The sequence below is a fragment of the Alligator mississippiensis genome, chromosome 1, assembly GCF_030867095.1.
Source record: "Alligator mississippiensis isolate rAllMis1 chromosome 1, rAllMis1, whole genome shotgun sequence".
NCBI lineage: Eukaryota > Metazoa > Chordata > Crocodylia > Alligatoridae > Alligator > Alligator mississippiensis.
The window spans coordinates 181,155,580-181,176,390 of NC_081824.1; the positions used below are offsets into that span (position 1 = coordinate 181,155,580).

Here is a 20,811-nt window from a genome sequence, read left to right on the forward strand (position 1 = left end):
GCCCGTTGTGGGAGACCATATCAAGGTATACCACATCCACTGGTCTCCCCACATCCACAGAGCCAGTCATCTAATCATAGAAGACAATCAAGTTGGTCAGGCATGACTTGCCTTGGTGAATCCATGCTGACTGTTCCTAATCATCTTCTCCCAAGTGCTTAGAAATTAATTCCTTGAGGATCTGTTCTATAATTTTTCCAGCAACTGAGAGGAACTAAGAACAGAGAAATATTAATTTTCTAAAATTTTTAGGGGCCCCATGGGCCAGATAGAATGGCCATATTTTGCCCACCCCTGGATTGGGTGCTTTAGCAGGGCTTTTTGGTGGTTTTATCTAATAGCTGATTAAATCAACTATTAGACAAAAATATGAAAAAGCTCTGCTTGAAGTGCCCGCTCTATACAGATACTGCAGAGTAAAGTGCTGTTTTGGTTTTTTTCACATCTGTCAGCTCCTGTCTAAGTGCCACGTAACTGTCCAAGGCCACTGTGAAACATTAATTTAATGGCACAATGGGATCTGATTCCTAATCCCAACAACTGTGTGTTTTGCAATGCCCCATGTGCATGGCAGGACATGAGATTTTTTAAATCAGGGATAAAAATCAGTCAGATCAAAATCATGCAACTGCTGGCACAGGGAGCCTTGCAACTTGCCAGCAAGAATGGACCACAGTCATGAGCTACACATACACCAGCAAGTTGAAAACCACACATGATGCAGCAGAAGCGAATACACTTCCTCCACCCAGGAAGTCTGAACCCACACACTGGGTAGGCAGAGGGAGCCAGTAGGCTGCTTGGCATGAAGGCTTAATCTTGCCAGGTGGGGAAACTAATTAGTTCACCCCGTCTGGCACATATAACCCCACATGTAGGGCCTCTTGGCACATGGTTTTAAACATTTCAGGTGTCAGGTGGAGAGTCACTAGCTCCACAGTGCACATTCAGTTTAAAGCACCATACAAACCAGCCACAAATATGTTCCACATTAAAATGAAGTGTGGAACAGCTTTGTGGCTTTTGCCATTTTATGGTGTTATAAATTGGTTGAATGTGCAGCATATTACTATTAAGTGCGTGAAAAAATATAGCATCTGGCAGGGACCTAAAGGACAGACACATAAATGGTACTTACTGCAACTTACACATTTTCAATCCTACTTCTGTCTTGACAACTATGCTTGTACTTCTGAGCACACCCCTGTGAACTAGTCATAAATTCCAGATCATATCACTTACTGTTACCTAGCATCACACTCTTTTGTTTCATTAAAACATAAACATGAGATATTTGATCCAAGAAATAAGATGTTTCCATCTGTACAAAGTTGTCCTTGCCCTTAATGTATTTAAAACATAAATAAAATGTTGATTATTATCAACATGTCCTTAGAGACTAAATGTTATCTTGTTATCAACATGTCCTTAGAGACTAACTAGTTCAGAGAAGTGTGAGCTTTCATAGGCAACAATTTACTTCATCAGATATCATGAATGGCCCACTCAAGTAGGCCATTTTCCGTAGCTGGGGTTCAGGAGCTTTATCTTCTAATTTCTACCAGTAAAAACCAATAACTTTTTTTTTTTTAATTTTGAAACCTACTTCCCAGCAATCTAGAAAATTCTGCTGTGCTAATCTCATACATCCACAGCAGTAAAGCCCTGCTAGAGCTGGGGACAAGTAACAAGACCTATATAAGTAGTATCAAGAGCTTTAGTGATGGACTACTCTTAATACTACCGAAATAAAAAGAAAGAAAAATCAGGTTACTGCATTTTTTTATAAACAACATACACCTTTTCCCCAAAAATCATCCCCCCAAAATTAGGGTGCATATATTAAGCAGGGAAGGTTTTTTCATTTTCTGGAAAAGAAGCAAGCCTGGAGACACTGTGCACGCCATGGAGTTGCCAAGATGGCAGCCACTTGTCTGGCTCAGCAAGCTGAAGGGGCAGAGTCCTGTGTTAACATCATCACATGGCTATTGACTCAGCACTATAACATATGCCTGAAGCTGCAAATGAGCTGCTGGTAGTATCTTGATGAGGCTTGTCTTGTGGAAACCATATTTTATTTACAGGCACTTATCTAAAAATAAACCTCACGCTGAAGAGCTAACAGTCTTGGTACTGCCCTTGCAAGGGTCTGGGGTGTAACTTTGTGTGACAGAGTATCTAAGAAATGTGGCATCCAAGGAGACCCTCTGGATGAGGCAGCTAGAAGCAGGAACTTCCTCCCACATCATGAAGTTGATGAGAGGCCAGCCACAGGCCACAATGAGAGGCTACGGGACCTGAACCTGTTCAGCCTTCACAAGAGAAGGCTGAGGGGGGACCTGGTGACCATCTATAAACTCACTAGGGGGGACCAGAAGGGTTTGGGGGAGACCTTGTTTCCCCTAGCGCCCCCTGGGATAACAAGGAATAACGGCCACAAGTTGTTGGAGAGTAGGTTTAGATTAGACATCCGTAAGAACTACTTCACAGTCAGGGTGGCTAGGATGTGGAACCAACTTCCAAGGGAAATGGTGCAGGCTCCTACCCTGGAGGTCTTTAAGAAGCGGCTTGATGCCTACCTGGCTGGGGTCATTTGAGCCCAGTTTTCCTCCTGCCCAGGCAGGGGGTCGGACTTGAAGATCTACAAGGTCCCTTCCGACCCTACTTCTATGAGTCTATGAAGTTGCTGCTACCTGCTGCCTCACCTGGACTATCTCCTGGTATGTAACACTTCATATACTCTGTTTTTCCAGAAGGATTTTCTCTATGTCACACAATTGGTCATGATCCTGGAAAGAGCTCTTTTTCTACATTCTGCCTTCCAAAGACAAGGTCAGGTTTTATTTGGGGGCATACTGTATTCAAGAAAATACAGTAATATTTACTTTGGCTTCTCTCAGAAATCCAGTGGGGTCAGCTTCCTTTAGGGTATATGGGTATGGGAATGCACAGCACTGTTGTGGATTTAATCAGTGACCGACTCCAGAAAGAGAGTGCTCTACATTTGCTGCTGAGTCCTGAAAAATAACAAGTGTCCCTGGCAAGGAAACACAGCAGGAATTTCATCTGCAGCCTATTCAGTAAGCAGGGAAATCAGCTTTGCAAGCCAAGCTGTAGCCAAAGAGATAAGAAAAGCTGCTTGTAAGCAACCAACTTCACTGCATCTTAGAGGCTTCAGTTTGATTAGGGACTGTATGAGCTGGGAAGTTTGACACAGCTCTAATCTCTTTTCTTGCATCAGTCACACTGCTGGAATTTACATATGGCAGGTTAAGGCTTAATTCTCTGAATGGCAGGTGTGATTTTATAAATAGTTATGGAGTGATTGTTCATGTCTACAATTTTATTTATTATATAGGGATTGAATAAAGCTTTACAGTAATGAATAATTTTATAGAAACAACTTTGCATGATTCAGTACCTGCGATCTCTTATTTTCTGTTAAAAAAAGATGGGAAAAATACATGTCTATTATAATTCTACAGAATAAAGTTATAGGCACAAATTTGGACTATTCATTTTAAACCTTACCAAAGTTTGTAATAGGTTGTAATTTTTTATGTGCTTATTGTTCTGGTGGTTGAAGTACACAGCTCCAGTTGCAGTCTGTTGTCACCTCATCAGAGAATCAGCCATTAATTCTTAATGATCTTACCTTTTTGGGTTGCTTTTAGCCCAGCAGGTACCTTAATTTCTGTAACAGCATTTCCTCTTTAGTCAAATAAATGTATTAGCTAATACCTCAATATGTTTTTGGGTGTCTCGGGCCTTGCTTTTCTCCATGGAGTGTCAGCTATAAACTTGCTCTCAATGCTTCAAGTTATCATACCAGGGCATAGTTGTATCTCAATTATATTTAAAGTGAGTCTTAGATCCGTTTAGAAATCACACTTCCTGGATCATTGAAGCAAGTGCAAAACACAAAGCAAAATAATTTGCAGTAGTCTTTACAGTGTCAAATATAATTTCACTGGAAATCAGCCCTCCTGACATCCTGTTGTTATGAAGAGCTTTACTCTCCTCTCTTAGAAAATGACAGACAGCTGTTTCCCAAGCGTGATCATTCAGAATCCTCAAGAATGGATGAGGAGACAGCCTCACAAGCCACAGAATTTCATCCTTGAATATTTCTTCACCTTAATTCCTGACCAATATTTTTAGCTAAATATCTTCTGTAAAAACAACCCCCCCCTCCAAAAAAAAAAGACTGTTTCAGCAATATCCTCCTGTATAACTCAGAGGTTCCCTGAGTGGACATATTGAAAAGTTAGCTTCAGTGAATATCCACAGTACAACAACCAAAAGAAGTGTGTATGCATGCATGTATGTGTGTGTTTGTATACATGCGCCCATGTTTGAAGTGCGGGCAAGGTTGAAGGCATTCCTTCCCCCGATAAACTTTCTTGAATAATACTATATGTAAAATAATGAATTTATGCCCTTTATGAATAAATATTAAAAATAATGGCTTGTAGTTATAAATCTCTTTCAAGGATCTCACAGCATTTTACACAAGTAGCAAAAAAATATAGGCTCTATTTTACATACATGGAAAATGAGGCATGAAAATGAGGGACCCCTGGCATGGCTTTATGACCACTCATGGTGCTCTGGTGTGGTGCCAGAGGACTAGAAAAGAGCCAATGTGGTTCCCATTTTCAAAAAAGGGAGGAAGGAGAACCCAGGAAACTATAGGCCAGTTAGTCTTACCTCGATCCTGGGCAAGCTTTTTGAGAGCATTTTCCTGGCGCATGTCCATGAGGGGCCAGCAGGGGAGATTATGCTTAGGGGCAACCAACATGGGTTGATTAGCAGCAGATCCTGTCAGACCAACCTGGTGGCCTTCTATGACCAGGTCACAAAATCCTTAGACGCAGGTATAGCAGTGGACGTAGTATTTCTGGACTTTAGGAAGGCCTTCGACAATGTCTCTCACCCCATTATCACTAAAAAACTAGGGGACTGTGGCGTTGACACCTACACAGTCAATTGGGTTACTAACTGGCTGGAGGCCCTCACCCAGAGAGTGGTGGTGGACGAGTCATTTTCGACCTGGAGGGATATGGGCAGTGGGGTCCCCCAGGGCTTGGTCCTCGGGCCTGCGCTGTTCAACATCTTCATCAGCGACTTGGACGAGGGGGTGAAAAGCACCCTGTTCAAATTCGCAGATGACACTAAGATGTGGGGGGAAGTGGGCATGCTAGAAGGGAGGAATAGGCTGCAATAGGCTGCAATCAAACCTAGACAGGTTACAGGGGTGGGCGGATGAGAACAGGATGGGTTTCAACACTGACAAGTGCAGGATTCTGCACCTGGGGAGGAAGAACCAGCAGCACACCTACAGGCTGGGGAACTCCCTTCTCGTCAGAGCAGAGGCAGAAAAGGATCTCAGAGTCATTATTGATGCCAAAATGAACATGGGCTGACAGTGTGGGGACACAGTCAGGAAGGCCAACCGTAACTTGTCATGCATCCACAGATGCAGCTAAAGCAGGTCCAAGGAGGTGATCCTCCCCCTCTTTGCGACTCTGGTCAGGCCGCAGTAGAAGCACTGCATCCAGTTCTGGGCGCTGCACTTCAGGAGGGATGTGGACAACATGGAGAGGGTCCGGAGGAGAGCCACCCACATGATCAGGGGTCAGCAGGGCAGGCCCTACGAGGAGAGGCTAAGGGACCTGAACCTGTTCAGCCTCCACAAGAGAAGGCTGAGGGGGGATCTAGTGGCCATTTACAAACTAGTCAGAGGGGACCAGCAGGCATTGGGGGAGTCCCTGTTCCCCCGAGCACTACCGGGAGTGACTAGAAATAACAGCCACAAGCTGGCAGAGGGTAGATTCAGACTAGACATCAGGAGGCCCTACTTCACTGTCAGGGCGGCTAGGAACTGGAACCAACTTCCAAGCGAAGTGGTGCCGGCTCCTACCCTGGGGGTCTTTAAGAGGAGGCTAGACAAACACCTTGCCAGGGTCATTTGACACCAGTACTTTTCCTGCCATGGCAGGGGGTCGGACTTGATGATCTACTCAGGTCCCTTCCAACCCTACCAACTATGAAACTATGAAAAGTCAAGTGATTTGCCAACTGTCTCATTGAATCAATGGTAGAAAAGTCAATAGAGCTCATGTCTCCTGACTGACAGCTGCAAGAGCATTCTGCTCCATGTTCCTCTGCGTCAGAAGTGCTCTGGAGATCAGGACTCAGCTCAGCTCTCCAAATGACTACTGTATGTCTTTGTTGTGGCAGCAGAAAACTCAAATCACATGAGGAAACAACCCACACACTCACTCCCACTCAGCCTCTGTCAACCCTGGAAATGAGGTGGTGAGGTCACCCTCCCAGATGGCCCTAACACACTCAATACCTGGGTTTCTGAGTGCAAGAGCAGTGACAGGAGACACCTCCAGAGTGTCCTCACCTCCTCATTTTCTGGCACATGCAGAGGAGAAGGGAACAGGAAGGGTTTGTTTCCTGAGCAGAATGACTGAGCACTCTGTTGCCACAGTACTCTTAGACTTTGGGGCATATCCCTTGAGATTCGATTCTGACCCCTTCCACTTTGACCTCAGTGGAAGTTGAAGGTGAGATGTGATGAACATATGAAGTGCGTTGAAAATTTCATTAACGGAAGTACAAAGTATTCATTATATCTGACTCCAAAAAATGGAGGATTTTTCTTAACTGAAAACTAACGTGCTATTTCTTAAAATGAGCCACTGTTTACAGAGGTGTAAGATATAGATTCTGTGCTCTGGGGATCAGGTGGTAGTAGTAGCTACAGAGGCTGGTTTGGCAGCATCAGAAGCAGCTGCCAGTATTATGCCCCCTCTAAGTGGACACCAAGATGGGAGCCATAGTTACACTATGGACTGTCTAAACAGATATGCACAAAACAAAAGTGTTATTCCCCATTTTAAATTTTGATAGAACTGGAAGGATATAAAAAGGATGCAGAAAGCCGGTGCATCTTGCCTGCCTGAACAACATGGAAGACAAAACCAGAACAGATCCAAAAATGAGAAAAGAATAAAGAGGTGAGGAAGACAACTACATTTTTGGCTTTTTGTTATTTCATTTTTATTTTCCTGTTAGACAGTAATCACTGATGTCCTACACTGATGTCTTGCTGCTTCCTCATGTTTTCAAGGAATTAGTTATATCACTATAATTCCCCATGTGGACACTTATTCCAGAATCAGAGCGTCCATGCAGGACATTATACCAGTTTAGCAATAATTGCATAATTGTACTGGTTTACTTATGCTGCTGAATTTTACTTTGTAGACAAGATTATATGAATATACAAGACTTATGTGCAACCTCAGCTTTAGGAAGTCAGAATTCCAAGCATATGGACAAGGGCAGGACAAACTCCTAAGGGTAATTATGTGGCAGTCACCCATAACAACCCTTCTATTGGCCTGGAAAAGAAGAACTCTTGTTGGAAATGTATAAAAGATCTGTTTAAAATGAATGGATTGCAAGTAAAAGAATTAGGCATGTGCAATTAAAGGCTTTGAGATTAAAAGAATGCATTGCACAGGCTGGGGACTGACTGGCTAAGCAGCAGCTCTACAGAAAAGGACCTGGGGGCTGCAGTGGACCATAAGGTAAACATGAGCCAACAGTGCGCCCTCGTTGCCAAGAAAGCTAACAGCACACTGGGCTACATTAGTGGGAGTACTGCCAACAGATCAAGGGGAGTGATTATTCCCATCTATTCTGCACTGGTGAGGCCACATCTGGAGTACCCCCCTCCCAGGGCCCCCAATACAGAAAGGATGTAGGCAAAGTGGAGAAAGTCCAGCAAATGGCATTGAAAAAGGTTAGAGGGCTGGGGGACATGACTTAGGAGGAGAGGCTGAGGAAACTGGGCTTATTTAGTCTGGAGAAGAGAAGACTGAGGGGAGAATGGAATAGCTGCCTTCAACTACTTGAAGGGTGGTTCCAAAGAGGATGGAAATAGATTGTTCGTAGTAGTAGCAGATGACAGAACAAGGAGAAATGATCTCAAGTTGCAGTAAGGGAAGTTTAGGTTAGATATTAGGAACTTTTGCACTAGGAAAATAAAGCTAGGTAGGTAGGGTAGTAAAGCACTGCAACAGGTTACCCTGAGAGGCCGCGGAATCTCCTTCCTTACAGGTTTTTAAGAACAGGATAGAAAAAAGGCTTGGCTGGGATGATATAATTGAGGCTGGTCCTGCTTTTGAGCAGGAGTTTGGACTAGACGACTTCCTGGGATCCCTGCAAACCCTAATTTTCTATGATTCTATGGACATTTTTACACCTGCTCCGGGGGTGGGGAGGTGCTTTAATAAGACCAGCTCTGAGAGCTGCTCTAATTAAAGTGCCTGTAGCGTCTCGTGTATTCATCATCCTATGCTTGAAAATGGTGGTGGGGGCACTTTAACTAAAGCTTGTTTGATGAGTTTCAGTTAAAGTGCTCCCCTTCACTTTTTTGAATTGTGGGGATGCTGAATACATGAGATGCTGGAGTGTGCTAATTAATCAATCTACTCTGCCCCAACGCACCGTAATTACAGCACATCAGAGCAGTGTCTCTGCATGTGTACAGGCACCCTATTATTCTAAGTACTTTGAGGTTAAACTTACTATCTCAGTTTTGTTAGTTTATTTTTATTATTGTTATTTACATCATAGGCAATGCCTTAAAAAAGCAACCAGATTTCTGCAGTTAAAGGCTTCTGCATTCGTTTGTTGTTATTGGTTGTGACAAAGCCACTGAGAGCTTTCCAGCATCGTAAGATTTTGTTGAGAACATGATGTTCCCAGATGGCTTAGTTGACAAGCATCAATTGACAGATTTTTGCAACTGCTGTGAAAAGACCTTTTTAAAATCATCTCACCCAATGGCAATAAGAAGAGGTTTCACTGGCTGATACAGGACGTGAAGACATTCCACCTTCTCAGCCATGGACACTTTGGTTATCCAGACAGCCATCAAAACTGGTGCATTGCAATCTTCTCTTACAGAGCAGGACAAAGAAGATCCCACTAGACAACAAATCCATAAGGCAAGATTCAGAAATCTTCTGTGCTTGTACAATAGCTTTAAAACCACTTGTGGATTTTCAGACAGCACTACATGATATTCAGCTGGGAAAATCAATTGTGCACAGATAAACTGCTGTTAATGATGGAACTGAAAACAAATAAATGATGCAGAACAGTTGCTGCAAAGGTATCTGCATGGAGCCTGTCCCTAAATAGGTTTAATTACTGTAGCTGCAACCAAAGCATTTTGCAAAATATATTTCAGGTGGAAGATAAATTTCTGCACTCAGACCAGACTTTCGGGATTGTTTTTTTATTTTTATGTTTTAATTTTTTTACTGGAGGTGTTGCATCATTTTGTTGTCACAGTTCTTTCTTTCTTTCTTTTTAGACTGAGGGCAGGGCTTGCAGGTCAAAGCCCTACGCTCTGTGTGTTGTACCTGGGCCCGTGCGTGGGCAGTATTTTATTACTTCGTTGGGTTTTTACCCCCTTTTCCCCTTAATAAACCTTCATAAAAGTCTTTCTTTAGTCTAGAGTGTACAGGCAGGCCTTGCAGGCCATGAGCCCAGGCCATGTCCGTGAGGCCCAGGTGTTCGGGCCAACCTGTACATACTCTCTACTGGCCCCGATTTGTCACCCTCCCTGGAATAAATGCCTCTTAAAAGTCAAAAAAAAAAAAAGTCTTTCTTTCTTTCTTTCTTATTCTATTTTTAGAAACCTCCTATTTCTGCATACTACACAGGGAAGCCAACATTTTCTTGTAGAAAATGCCATTATACAATGAGTCAAACATATCCCTGGAGTATCAACTCTTCTTAATGGATCACAGGCAAGTTACTAACTACACACAGAAAAGCCAGTGCAATATATTATTAGCTGGTCAAGTGACAACCAAAGTGAGTGAATTCACCTATTAGTTTCAGATAGGGATAACATTTCTGGGGGTGAGTGGTAGGGGGGCTTTTGTCCAATAGTTCGGTGATGGAAGCATTCACCCAGGATGTCAGAGACCAAGGTTCAGTTTTGTCCTCTACCTGAAAGGATCTGAAGCCCATATCTCCCACTACCCAAACCATTTGCCTATAGGCTATTATGGGATGGGGAAAGCATTCTTATTTATTACAGTATTTGGCAAGATTAAAAAAAAAAAGAATGAATTTTATCAGAACCGTTTTTTTGCTCAATTTTTTGGTTTGGCAGCTGAATTATTCACACAACACTAGTGACAACACATTGCCATCCCACGCTGGGAAAGCCATGACTTGTTACTTATACTGATTTAATCTAACATTTGAATACCACAAATGACACCAGGGTTATCTTCCAAATAAACCCATCACAGGATGGATTCCCAGTGACAGCTTAATGATCAGTGAACTAGCAAAGAGTATCTCATCTTATTCACCACAAACAAACTCCTTCACCCAAGTTTTCTTCACTCCTGGCCTGGCAAGACCAGAACTAACGCTGGACCTGAACCATATCCCCAAACCTCTTGAATGAGGAGAAGTTTCAAATGCAGATCCAAACTTTTAAGTTGGTCCTGGTCTTCATAAAAAAACAAATTAGAAACTCACCTTCCAACAGCCCCATACTATGGGAAAGTTTGGATTTGAATTTCATTGCTCAGGCATCTAACAGACAGTTGATCCAAATGGACACTGAGCTCCATTACATGGGAGGGACTTCACCATTGATGAGGCTCCCCCAGGGAGGAAGTTTTCGCCACAGCCACATTGTTGAGGGGAACAGCTGTTTAGCCAAGCTAAGAGAGGGAGAGCTCTCCACTGCTTCTGCATAAGAGGGGGAGGTACACTACCCTGTGCTCCCTTTATTTTAAAACCCAGACCTAGATCAGGAGACTGCAACCACAAATAACTGAGATTTATCACCTGCATGTCTCTGTGTCACAGATTTGAGAGGATGACACTTGATTGCTCATGTAGGCTGAGTGGTATGTTATCCAACTTTTTACATGCAAAAGGAGTCCAGGCTAGGGTTCGGAGGGGCTGGGGAAGGAAAAGGTGGCCTGACTGGGGACAAAGGGCTGACTGCAAGGGAGTGGATGGCTTGCTATCATGGGTATGAGAGACCTAGCTGAGTTTAACTCAGTCTACCTCTACCTAAGCAAGAAAGCATGCAATTCCCCACTAAACTGGTGGCAGTGGTAAGTATAGAAAGCAGCTTGACATTCAAAATAATTTACACCTTATCCCTACACCTCCATGCAATGTGCTCCCAAATAATGTCTCCACTTTCTTTTTTTTTCTATCACTTACACAGTACTATATGCCAGTTACTCCTCAGGGAAGATGTGGGAGGAGGAAAAACAAGGTATAAAGTCTAATTGTTTTTTTTCTTTCTGAATTACTTTCTCAGAAGGCAAGTTAGCATTTTCTATACCAGTTAAAGGTTCAAAGCTAAGAGATAATAATCCCAATGCCAGAAGTGAAAGAGATGTTCCTGCAATGTAACTTCAAAGGTTAATAAACAGATGAAAAAAGTTATAGGCATATGTGCAACCAGATACAATATTTGCAGGAAGGGAGGGGAAGATAGCGGGAGAGCAAGGGAAGAACATTTGTTTATTAAAAGAAAGACATGTCATGGGAGAGTGCCACTCCAGCCAGCCAGTGCTGACTCTAATCACACCTCAATCCTACCTTCATAGCACATTGTTTCCCATCCCTTTTTTTAAAAAGCTCCCTACGTGTTCTTATTGACTGTATCATTCTGACATGTATATTATTTGATTAACTTTTTAAAACTGATTTTGTCTCCCTTGCATTCATCTTCTCCCTTCTCCTCCATTATTTCCTGTGCTATCTAATTATCTTCGCCTGTCTTCCCTGTCTATTATCCCCTCAATAGTATCTTTACGTTATGTAAAAGCTGTCCTCCTCCACAGATCCCCTTCCTCTCCTTTTCCTGTGCTGTTCTCTCCATCCTTCCCTCAAAGAGTTCTACCTCTCTCCCCACTCCTGCTCTGTCCCTTTTCCTCTACTTTGTGTGCCCCATTCCCACTCTCAGACTGGCAGTACTACCCTCCTCCAAAATCAAATAAATACACATACCCATGGAAGCTTCCTCACCTCAGTACAAAGAGAGGACTCATTGCACACTTACCCAAGAGAGACTATATGAATGCATATGCAACCTCACCATCTAGATCCATGTTGTCTTCTCTATTCCATGCTACTTTGCTTCCACTATGGCTCCCAAGATCTAGCATCTTTTGCTTTCCAGTTCCCCCTTCTTTCAGTCTCAATCACTCAAATACATGGACACATTCACTCACACCCTCTTATTACCCTTACTGTTCCTTCTGCTCAGCCTTGATCCCCACATTCCCTTTGGGCCAGACTCTTTGTCCTACCACCGTCTCTGCCTCCTGGTGCTTTTTAGTCCTCCCAGTGCTGTCTCAGAAAGACAGAAGAGAGTTTATCATGGGACAGCAGGAAGGACTGCTGTAGTACATGTGCTTCCTTTTCCCCGATCCCTCCTGCAGGTTCTGCAGCTGCAGCACCATAGGAACCAAGGGAAACCTGGTGGAACAGGGCTCAGAGAGACAGAATGGTTTAATCCATGTGGCATTAAGTAGAGAAGCATGATAGCTAACTGCTGTGTTTCCAGGGAAGGATCCAAGATCTTTCTATCTCCTTGCTCCTATCCACAGGGCAAGCAGAGTTGGGAGGAAACATCATGGGGAGGGAAAAACTAGAAGGGTCATGCTCTTTTTGTCAAGGAAAGTATAAAAAGGGATAGAAAAGCCATCTGGACAAGCAGGAGAGTGAGGTTAGCATAGGCATGGAAGTATGCTGGGCCAAAATGTATCACCCTGTTCTATTCCTTTACCCACATATGTTTTCATGATATGCATTACTGTAATTAAAGAGACATAGTGAAGGTTAAAGAATAAAGGGAACCTTGAAAATATCTCCAAAGTTAATGGAATGTAATGATTATCAACTCAATTCTCTGATATGTGTTTAAAATGTAAGTAATGTTAAGAGCAGGTCAAGTCTGAGTCACATCTGGCCAAGTGCTCTTGGTGTAGTTTTTACTATCGCTGCTTATCTGTACCCAACCTGTAGACTACAAAGCAGTTTAGGCTTAAGCAATGTCAATTTATGAGCAATACATTTGAAGGAAACTATTACATATAGCAACAATAAAGGAAGAACAGATGTATGGTGAAATTTGATACAAACTTACACTACGTAGACCAGGGAAAACCAACCTTTTTGGCCAAGATGCCACAAAATAAACCGCAACCCCTTCCTGAATGCCACCTCAACCCCCTTCTCCTGGTCTGATCCCTTACTCTGCTTTCTCCCCTCTTCCTGAACTATTACTCTGTAGGCCTATGCAAGTAGGCAACTATTTGATCTGGTTTCAGATCCAACCACTTTGGATGCCAGGGATCTGATGCGGAGCTGCAGGCCGGGTTTCTGCTTCAATCCAGCTGAAGCAGCTCCGAAGCTTCAGAGCCACCTCGGAGATCTGGCCATAGGGTATAACGGGGAATCAATGAAATATCTATAACTTTGTTGTTTTTTGTCTAATTTGGATGAAACTTGCAGGGGTGATAGCCTCTGCTGAAAACATGAAGCCTGCCAAGTTTCAAGAAGATCAGTGCAGGGATTCAGGGGGAACTGCAACCCAAATTCTTGAAAGCAAAACTTGTGTCACGTCTTTGTGTTACACCATAGTGGGGTGAAAATGGCAGGGGTGGTGGCCCCTGCTGAGGCCATGAAGCTTGACAAGTTTCAAGAAGATCAGTGCAGGGGTTTGGGGAAAACTGCACCTCAAGCTGCTGACAGGCAAAACTCATGACATAGATGGCCCTGTGTGTGTAAAGGCGCAGTGGGCTGAAAATGGCAGGGGTGGTGGCCCCTGCTCAGGCTAGGAAGCCTGCCAAGTTTCAAGGAGATAAGTGCAGGGGTTTGGAGGGAAACTGCACCTCAAGCTGCAAACAAGCAAAACTTGTGACATGGGTGACCCTGTGTGTGTTAAGGCGCAGCAGGATAAAAGCTGCAGGGATAGTAGCCCCTGCTGTGGCCACGAAGCCTGCCAGCTGTCGAGGAGATGGGTGCAGGGCTTCTGGGTTCTGGGGCCCTGCACCTCTAGCTGCTGATATGCAAAACTCATGACATGGGTGCTTGTGGGACTGACTGTCTCCATCTTGGGGCAGTTGTTTGTCTGTATTGATTCTTTCCTCTACTTAGTCTGTCATTTTGTAGGTGTTAATTGTTTCTAATTAACTGGTTACATTAGCTAGCAACTGTGTATTGAGCTGGTTCCTGAGTGAATCATGATTGATTGGTAACTGGTAACACAGTAGCTTAGCAGCCAGGCCTGCAGTGGTTCCCCTGCCCCACCCGCCCAAGACAGGCAGAGTTGCACAAGCACCCATGTCACGAGTTTTGCCTGTCAGCAGCCAGAGATGCAGGGCCCCAAAACCCTTAACTGCTGTACCTATCTCCTTGACAGCTGGCAGGCTTTGTGGTCACAGCAGGGACTAGCAGGCCTGCAGCTTTCACCCTGCTGCGCCTTAACACACACAGTGTCACCCATGGCATGAGTTTTCCTTGTCCACAGCTTGAGGTGCAGTTCCCCCCAAAACCCTGCACTTATCTCCTTGAAACTTGGCAGGCTTCATGGCCTCAGCAGGGGCCACCACCCCTGCAGTTTTTAGCCTGCTCTGCCTTAACACACACGGGGTCATCTGTGTCACGAGTTTTGCCTGTCATAGATTCATAGATGTTAGGGTCAGAAGGGACTTCAATAGATCATCGAGTCCGACCCCCTGCATAGGCAGGAAAGAGTGCTGGGTTTAGATGACCCCAGCTAGATGCCTATCTAACCTCCTCTTGAAGACCCCCAGGGTAGGGGAGAGCACCACCTCCCTTGGGAGCCCATTCCAGACCTTGGCCACTCTAACTGTGAAGAAATTATTTCTAATGTCCAGTCTAAATCTGCTCTCTGCTAGCTTATGGCCATTATTTCTTGTAACCCCCGGGGGCGCCTCGGTGAGTAAAGCCTCACCAATTCCCTTCTGTGCCCCCGTGATGAACTTATAGGCAGCCACAAGGTCGCCTCTCAACCTTTTCTTGCGGAGGCTGAAGAGGTCCAGGTGCCCTAGTCTCTCTGCATAGGGCTTGGCCTGCAAGCCCTTAACCATATGAGTGGCCCTTCTCTGGACTCTCTCCAGGTTATCCACATCCCTCTTGAAGTGCGGCACCCAAAATTGTACGCAGTATTCCAACTGTGGTCTGACCAGCGCCTGATAGAGGGGAAGTATCACCTCCTTGGTTCTGTTCATCATGCATCGGCTGACGCACGATAAAGTGCCATTAGCTTTTCTGATGACTTCGTCACGCTGATGACTCATGTTCATCTTGGAGTCCACTAGGACTCCAAGATCCCTTTCTGCTTCCGTGCCACCAAGCAGGTCATTTCCTAGGCAGTAGGTATGCTGGACATTTTTCCACCCTAGGTGCAGCACTTTGCATTTCTCCTTGTTGAACTGCATTCTGTTGTTTTCCGCCCATATGTCCAACCTGTCCAGGTCTGCTTGTTAGTTGTTGCCTGCCCTTCGGTGTGTCCACTTCTCCCCACAGTTTTGTGTCATCCACAAACTGGGACAGAGTACACTTCACTCCTTTGTCCAAGTCGCTGATGAAGACATTGAAGAGTATCGGTCCAAGGACCAAGCCCTGCGGGACCCCACTGCCCACACCCTTCCAAGTCAATACCTACCCACTGACTACGACTCTCTGGGTACAACCCTCTAGCCAATTCACCACCCACCAGACTGTGTAGCCATCCAAGTCACAGCCTCTTAACTTGTTCACCAGTATGGGGTGGGATACCGTATCAAAGACCTTCCTGAAGTCTAAGTAAACAACGTCAACCCCTACTCCTGCATCCAGGTGTTTTGTAACCTGGTCATAAAAAGAGACTAGATTAGTCAGGCATGATCTACCTGCTACGAACCTGTGCTGGTTTCCCCTCAGCATAATTTTTCCTGCCAGACTCTCGCAAATGTGAGCCTTGATAATTTTTTCAAAGACTTTGCCTAGGATGGAGGTGAGATTGACTGGCCTATAGTTGCCTGAGTCTTCCTTCCTCCCCTTCTTGAAAATGGGGACTACATTGGCCCTTTTCCAGTCCTCCGGGACCTGGCCCATGCACCACAAGTGTTCAAATATTCCCGCCAGTGGCTGCGCAATGACGTCAGCCACTGCCTTCAGTGTCAGCAGCTTGGGGTGCAGTTCCCCCCAAGTCCCTCCACTGATCCTCTTGAAACTTGGCAGGCTTCATGCACTCAGCAAAGATACCACCCCTGCAAATTTCATCCAAATCAGACAAAAACAACAAAGTTATAGATATTTCATTGATTCCCCATTATACTCTATGGGCGGATCTCCGAGGAGGCTCCAAAGCTTTTCCAAAGTGCTTTGGAAGCTCCAAACCGCTTTGGAAAGCCTAACAAAGCCAGCGCTTTGATCTGGACATGCTGCTTCAGATGCCAATGCGTCCAAAGCTTCTCCGGATCTGAAGCAGGGTCTGAAGCCTCACACAGCCCTATTGCTCTGCTGTCTTTTTCCTGGCCAATCCACTGCTCTATTCTCCTCTCTGCTGGATAAGCTATGTGCCAAAGCAGCTACTTGTACCACTTGTGGCACACATACCACAGGGGCCACTCCTGACTTAGACAGTACAATTCATTTGACAATATGGAGTAGAACACTGATTTTAAAATCATTAAAAACTTGTATGTGATTCATAGCACAAAGACAGTTGGCTTTTAAATGTATTGAAGATCAAACACTTGCGGGGGGGGCAACCTGGCCCATACAAGAACAGTTGGCACTTAAATATCATATGACATTGAAGAATCAAGAAGAACTTTAAAACTCTATGTTGACATCTCAACATGTTATTTCAGATTTCATAATATCTGGTATTTTTTCCTAAAGCTCCAGCTGCTGGAAGCAACTGACTAGGTGAAAATCTCAATTTTCATATACTTTTTGAAAATCAATAAATTTCTAGGCCCCATTGTTTCAGAAGAGTGCTTGGAATATGATCCAAGTGTATCTAAAAGATTAAAAAGGAGACAACGGTGACAAACAAAAAAAGAACTTGAAACCTATTATTTTTCATTCACAATTTTGAGGGCCTGACCTATTTCAGGGCCTGACAAGTCAGTACTTCAATTACACTATAGTACAAAAAGCATCACATTCCTTAGAAAGTAGGTTAATGTTATTATCCCGCTTTATAAAAGGGAAAAAAACCCAATGCAGAGAGATTAACTGGATGATTCAAGGTCACACAACGGGCTCCACTGAAGAATTGGAAACAGAATGCAATAATTCCGACTACCAAGCTAAGCACCAATAGTAGGCAGACAACACTGACACCTATTCTACCACCATTAAGTTCACAACAATGGTGCTGTGAAATTGTGTTCTGCTTGTGCCACCAATAGTAATTAGTCCTTAAGGAACGCCCAATCTGAGCTCAAAACGAAACTAATAAAAATGACAAGAAATTAAATGCAATGAAAGGAGATGCTACTTTGTTAGGCTTTGTGTTGCTCTACTTGAAGGAAGCAGCTTCCTTCTTACTCATTGTGCACAAAATCAGTGTGGAAGACCAAAACCCAGGTTAGAAAGAGGTTTGTGCTTGTTCATGCTAAGAGAATAAAATTAGCTTAACTGTATCAGAAAGCAGGAAGGTATTTTAAGAGTATAATTGCTCTAAGTTCTATTCAAGGATACAGTCAATCACAAAAGGATTAGAATGGAGTTAGAAATGTCTCAGTAACTATATTGCAGAAGTGCTGAACCTGCCACCACCTTTGTAATAATGTAAATACATGTGACAGAAAAGAAATTGCTCATAGCTTTTTGTATCTCTAAAACTGTGACATACTTGTTGAAATATCAGCTGGCAGCATTGGAGAGAGTGACTGTTTGGTGGGTCTTCCTAACAGTTCCTAAACTACTCCAAAGGACAACGAGGACAGCTTTGTGAACCATGACCCTTGTATTCTCACCTCTGCAGAGTCCCTAAATTTTGATTCTGTCACTTTTTCTGTGCAATATACTGGTCAACAAAAAAAATATTTAAATGTGGAGCTGTCATTGTCCTGATGACAATCAAATTTATATCCCCTTTTCCACAAACATGGACAGCAGATCTTCCTTGTTTTCCTAGCATCTGGCCAAGAGAGAGTTCTAGGTGAAAACAACATAGCTGAAGGCTGGTATGGAAGAGACAGAGACAATTCTGGTTATCAGTTGCAAGATCACTCATAAGTGAATGATGCTGTCAAGGAAACTGGGGGAACAAGAAAGATCAAGAAGCCGGTAATCACGGGGCTACCCATCTCCATGGCTAGGATTGGGATTTTCCACTGGTCTTCAGGCTTGTTTTAAGGGAAGTGATGTTTACCCATTTAACAACTACAGCAACAACAACACGAGTTTCTCCTTTTACAAGAAGGACATTTGTTAAAAATGTCTTTTATATTCAGAAGAAAACTCAATTGTAAAATGAGAGGTTACTTTTAGGACCGAATTAAAATACATAGGGATGGATTAATATACACCTTGGATAATGAAGAGACAAATTTAAACAAGAGCCTACTACCCTCACTCAAGCTCTCAATAAATGCACTAAGGCCTCAGAAACATAACTGTTGCATTGCCCTGCAATAGAATCACTGTAATAAGGTTATATTTCTAATGCTTTTTTAATTAACCAGCGGGGGGGGCAAAATTCCAGCAATAAACAAAATTTCCTGTGAACACCAATTTAAGTGCAGATACAGAGTTGGTCAGTGTCCAAATTACATTATAACAGTTCTCTGTGCTCTTCCAATAAAAAAAATGTACATGAAACTCTACAGCATAATTCATGGCCCACTGATGATGGAGTGCATGTGACTTCGGAAGCATCTGGAGCTACTTGTGAGCTGAAGATGGTAACCCACTCAGACAGTTTAGAATCCTTTCCTAGAGTAACCTCAGCACAGCAGAGTTCAAACATACATATTGCTTGTTTTCTGGACCAACTGAATCATTTTCTTTCTTTTAATTTAGCAAAGTCGAAAGGTGTCTATGTTCAGATTATTTAGTTAAACAGGAAAGGGTAAACAAATTGAAATGTCTTATTTTTTCCAGTAGACAAAATTCATGTGTCTATTACATTGATGCTACCTAGCTTGCTATCATTACTTGCCAGTTAGCATGAATATGACATATTTTTGCAAAGGTAGTTATGAGACAATTGTGAAAATACACAGAAGTCAGACCATCCTGGACTACCATTATGCAGTCATGTAAGGTGGATGGGAATCAGATTCTAATTTAAACTGTTGACAGAGAAGAGAAAAAAGATCATTCGCAAACAGATACGACACAGGCAGTAGCAGTGTAACATTCTTAATCAGGTTCAACAACTTTAACTTGCCCTTATCTTTACTCAGTATATTCATAAAGTATTGTGAGAAAACCTGGTTAATGAATTATTGAAGCAGAGAAGTGGAAGCTGTTATAAGTAGAGGTAAATTCAAGGCTAATTTCAAGCCCTTAAGGAAAATATTTTCATTTCAGTACAAGTTTTAACACTTTGCAAATAACTTAAAACAAGATGATTGTCAGCCTTTGGGCAGGAGTGATGTACACCTAGAGCTAGTTCACAAACCTCTTTCTTTACCTATCTCCACACAAAACGCTAGCCCTCCAGTTCAAGAGTCCAAGACAAAGAGCACAAGTGAGGCATTATTTATAAACATCAAACAAAACACTGATTAGTCACAGCCACATACAGACCAGAGTGCTTTGCTCACCTGCAGTAAATTACTGAATTTGCTGTTGATGCAAACTTAAAATATCTCCTCTTGTTTTTTTCATCCGTCTCTAAAATTAAATGTATGCAACTTAATAAAAATTAAAAGCTTATTTTTAAGGGAACCTAAGCAAGTTAGATGCCCAATAGCCATTGAATTCAATGAGAGTTGGGCATCTAATTCTGGCCACATACAGACATTCAGTTTCTCCTGAGAGAGTCCCTGCTCTCCCAGGAGAAACCATGAGCATACAAATGTTCTAGATTTTTCTCCCAAGGTAAAAATGACTGCTCCAGGAGAAAAATAAATTAGAAAACACCAGCGTTAAGTCACTACTAGAGCAGTTTCTCCTGGGAGAGGAAATGTGCATATACAGTCTTTTTTGAGAGAGGCCACAGCACAGTCCTCTGGCACCCCCCACTGCTTTTCTCCTGCCCCATGAGATAGTGTGTCACTTGCTGGACTCCGCTGTTCAGAAGCAGAACACCCCCTTCACAATCCCACATTGTGCTGCAGGGAGACAAAGGCAGATTGATCAGGCTGGGTCAGGGCTGCCTTCTGCATTGCTGGCATCTGTTACCATGCAGACTTGGGAGTCTGTTCAGCACCCTGACACGGTGCACAAGGACCCACTGTTTGCACAGCCTCAGCACTGCAAACTCTTTGTTGTTCAAAGGCTGGGCATTCAAATACCTGTTCAGGAGTCTCCAGGTGATATTTTTCTACCAGAAGAATAAACCTGGTAAAATCCTCCCAGATTATGTGAATGTATGTCCACAGCCTCTTGCCTTCAAAAGTCCTGCCCTGAACTACTAGATAAAGTTAAATAAAACTTCACAAAATAATAATAATAATAAATTTAAATCCATAACAACAACAAAAAAACACAGTGTAATTACAACAGCACTTAATATATCTACTGCCTCACTGG

The 20,811-nt window shown here is 43.3% G+C and overlaps 1 protein-coding gene across 2 annotated transcripts in view; it reads right to left on the reverse strand.

The window, feature by feature from the left end:
* Window positions 1-20,811, reverse strand: part of CNIH3 (cornichon family AMPA receptor auxiliary protein 3) — a 142,689-nt gene that overhangs the window by 112,879 nt on the left and 8,999 nt on the right. The window contains exon 2 of one of the 2 annotated variants that reach the window (XM_019483127.2): window positions 8,865-9,012. The exons of the other annotated variant lie outside the window; for it this stretch is intronic. Coding sequence (XP_019338672.1) covers window positions 8,865-8,915 — 51 coding nt within the window. The 5' untranslated portion in view covers window positions 8,916-9,012. The remainder of the gene's footprint in view (window positions 1-8,864; window positions 9,013-20,811) is intronic. 2 annotated transcript variants of the gene reach the window in all.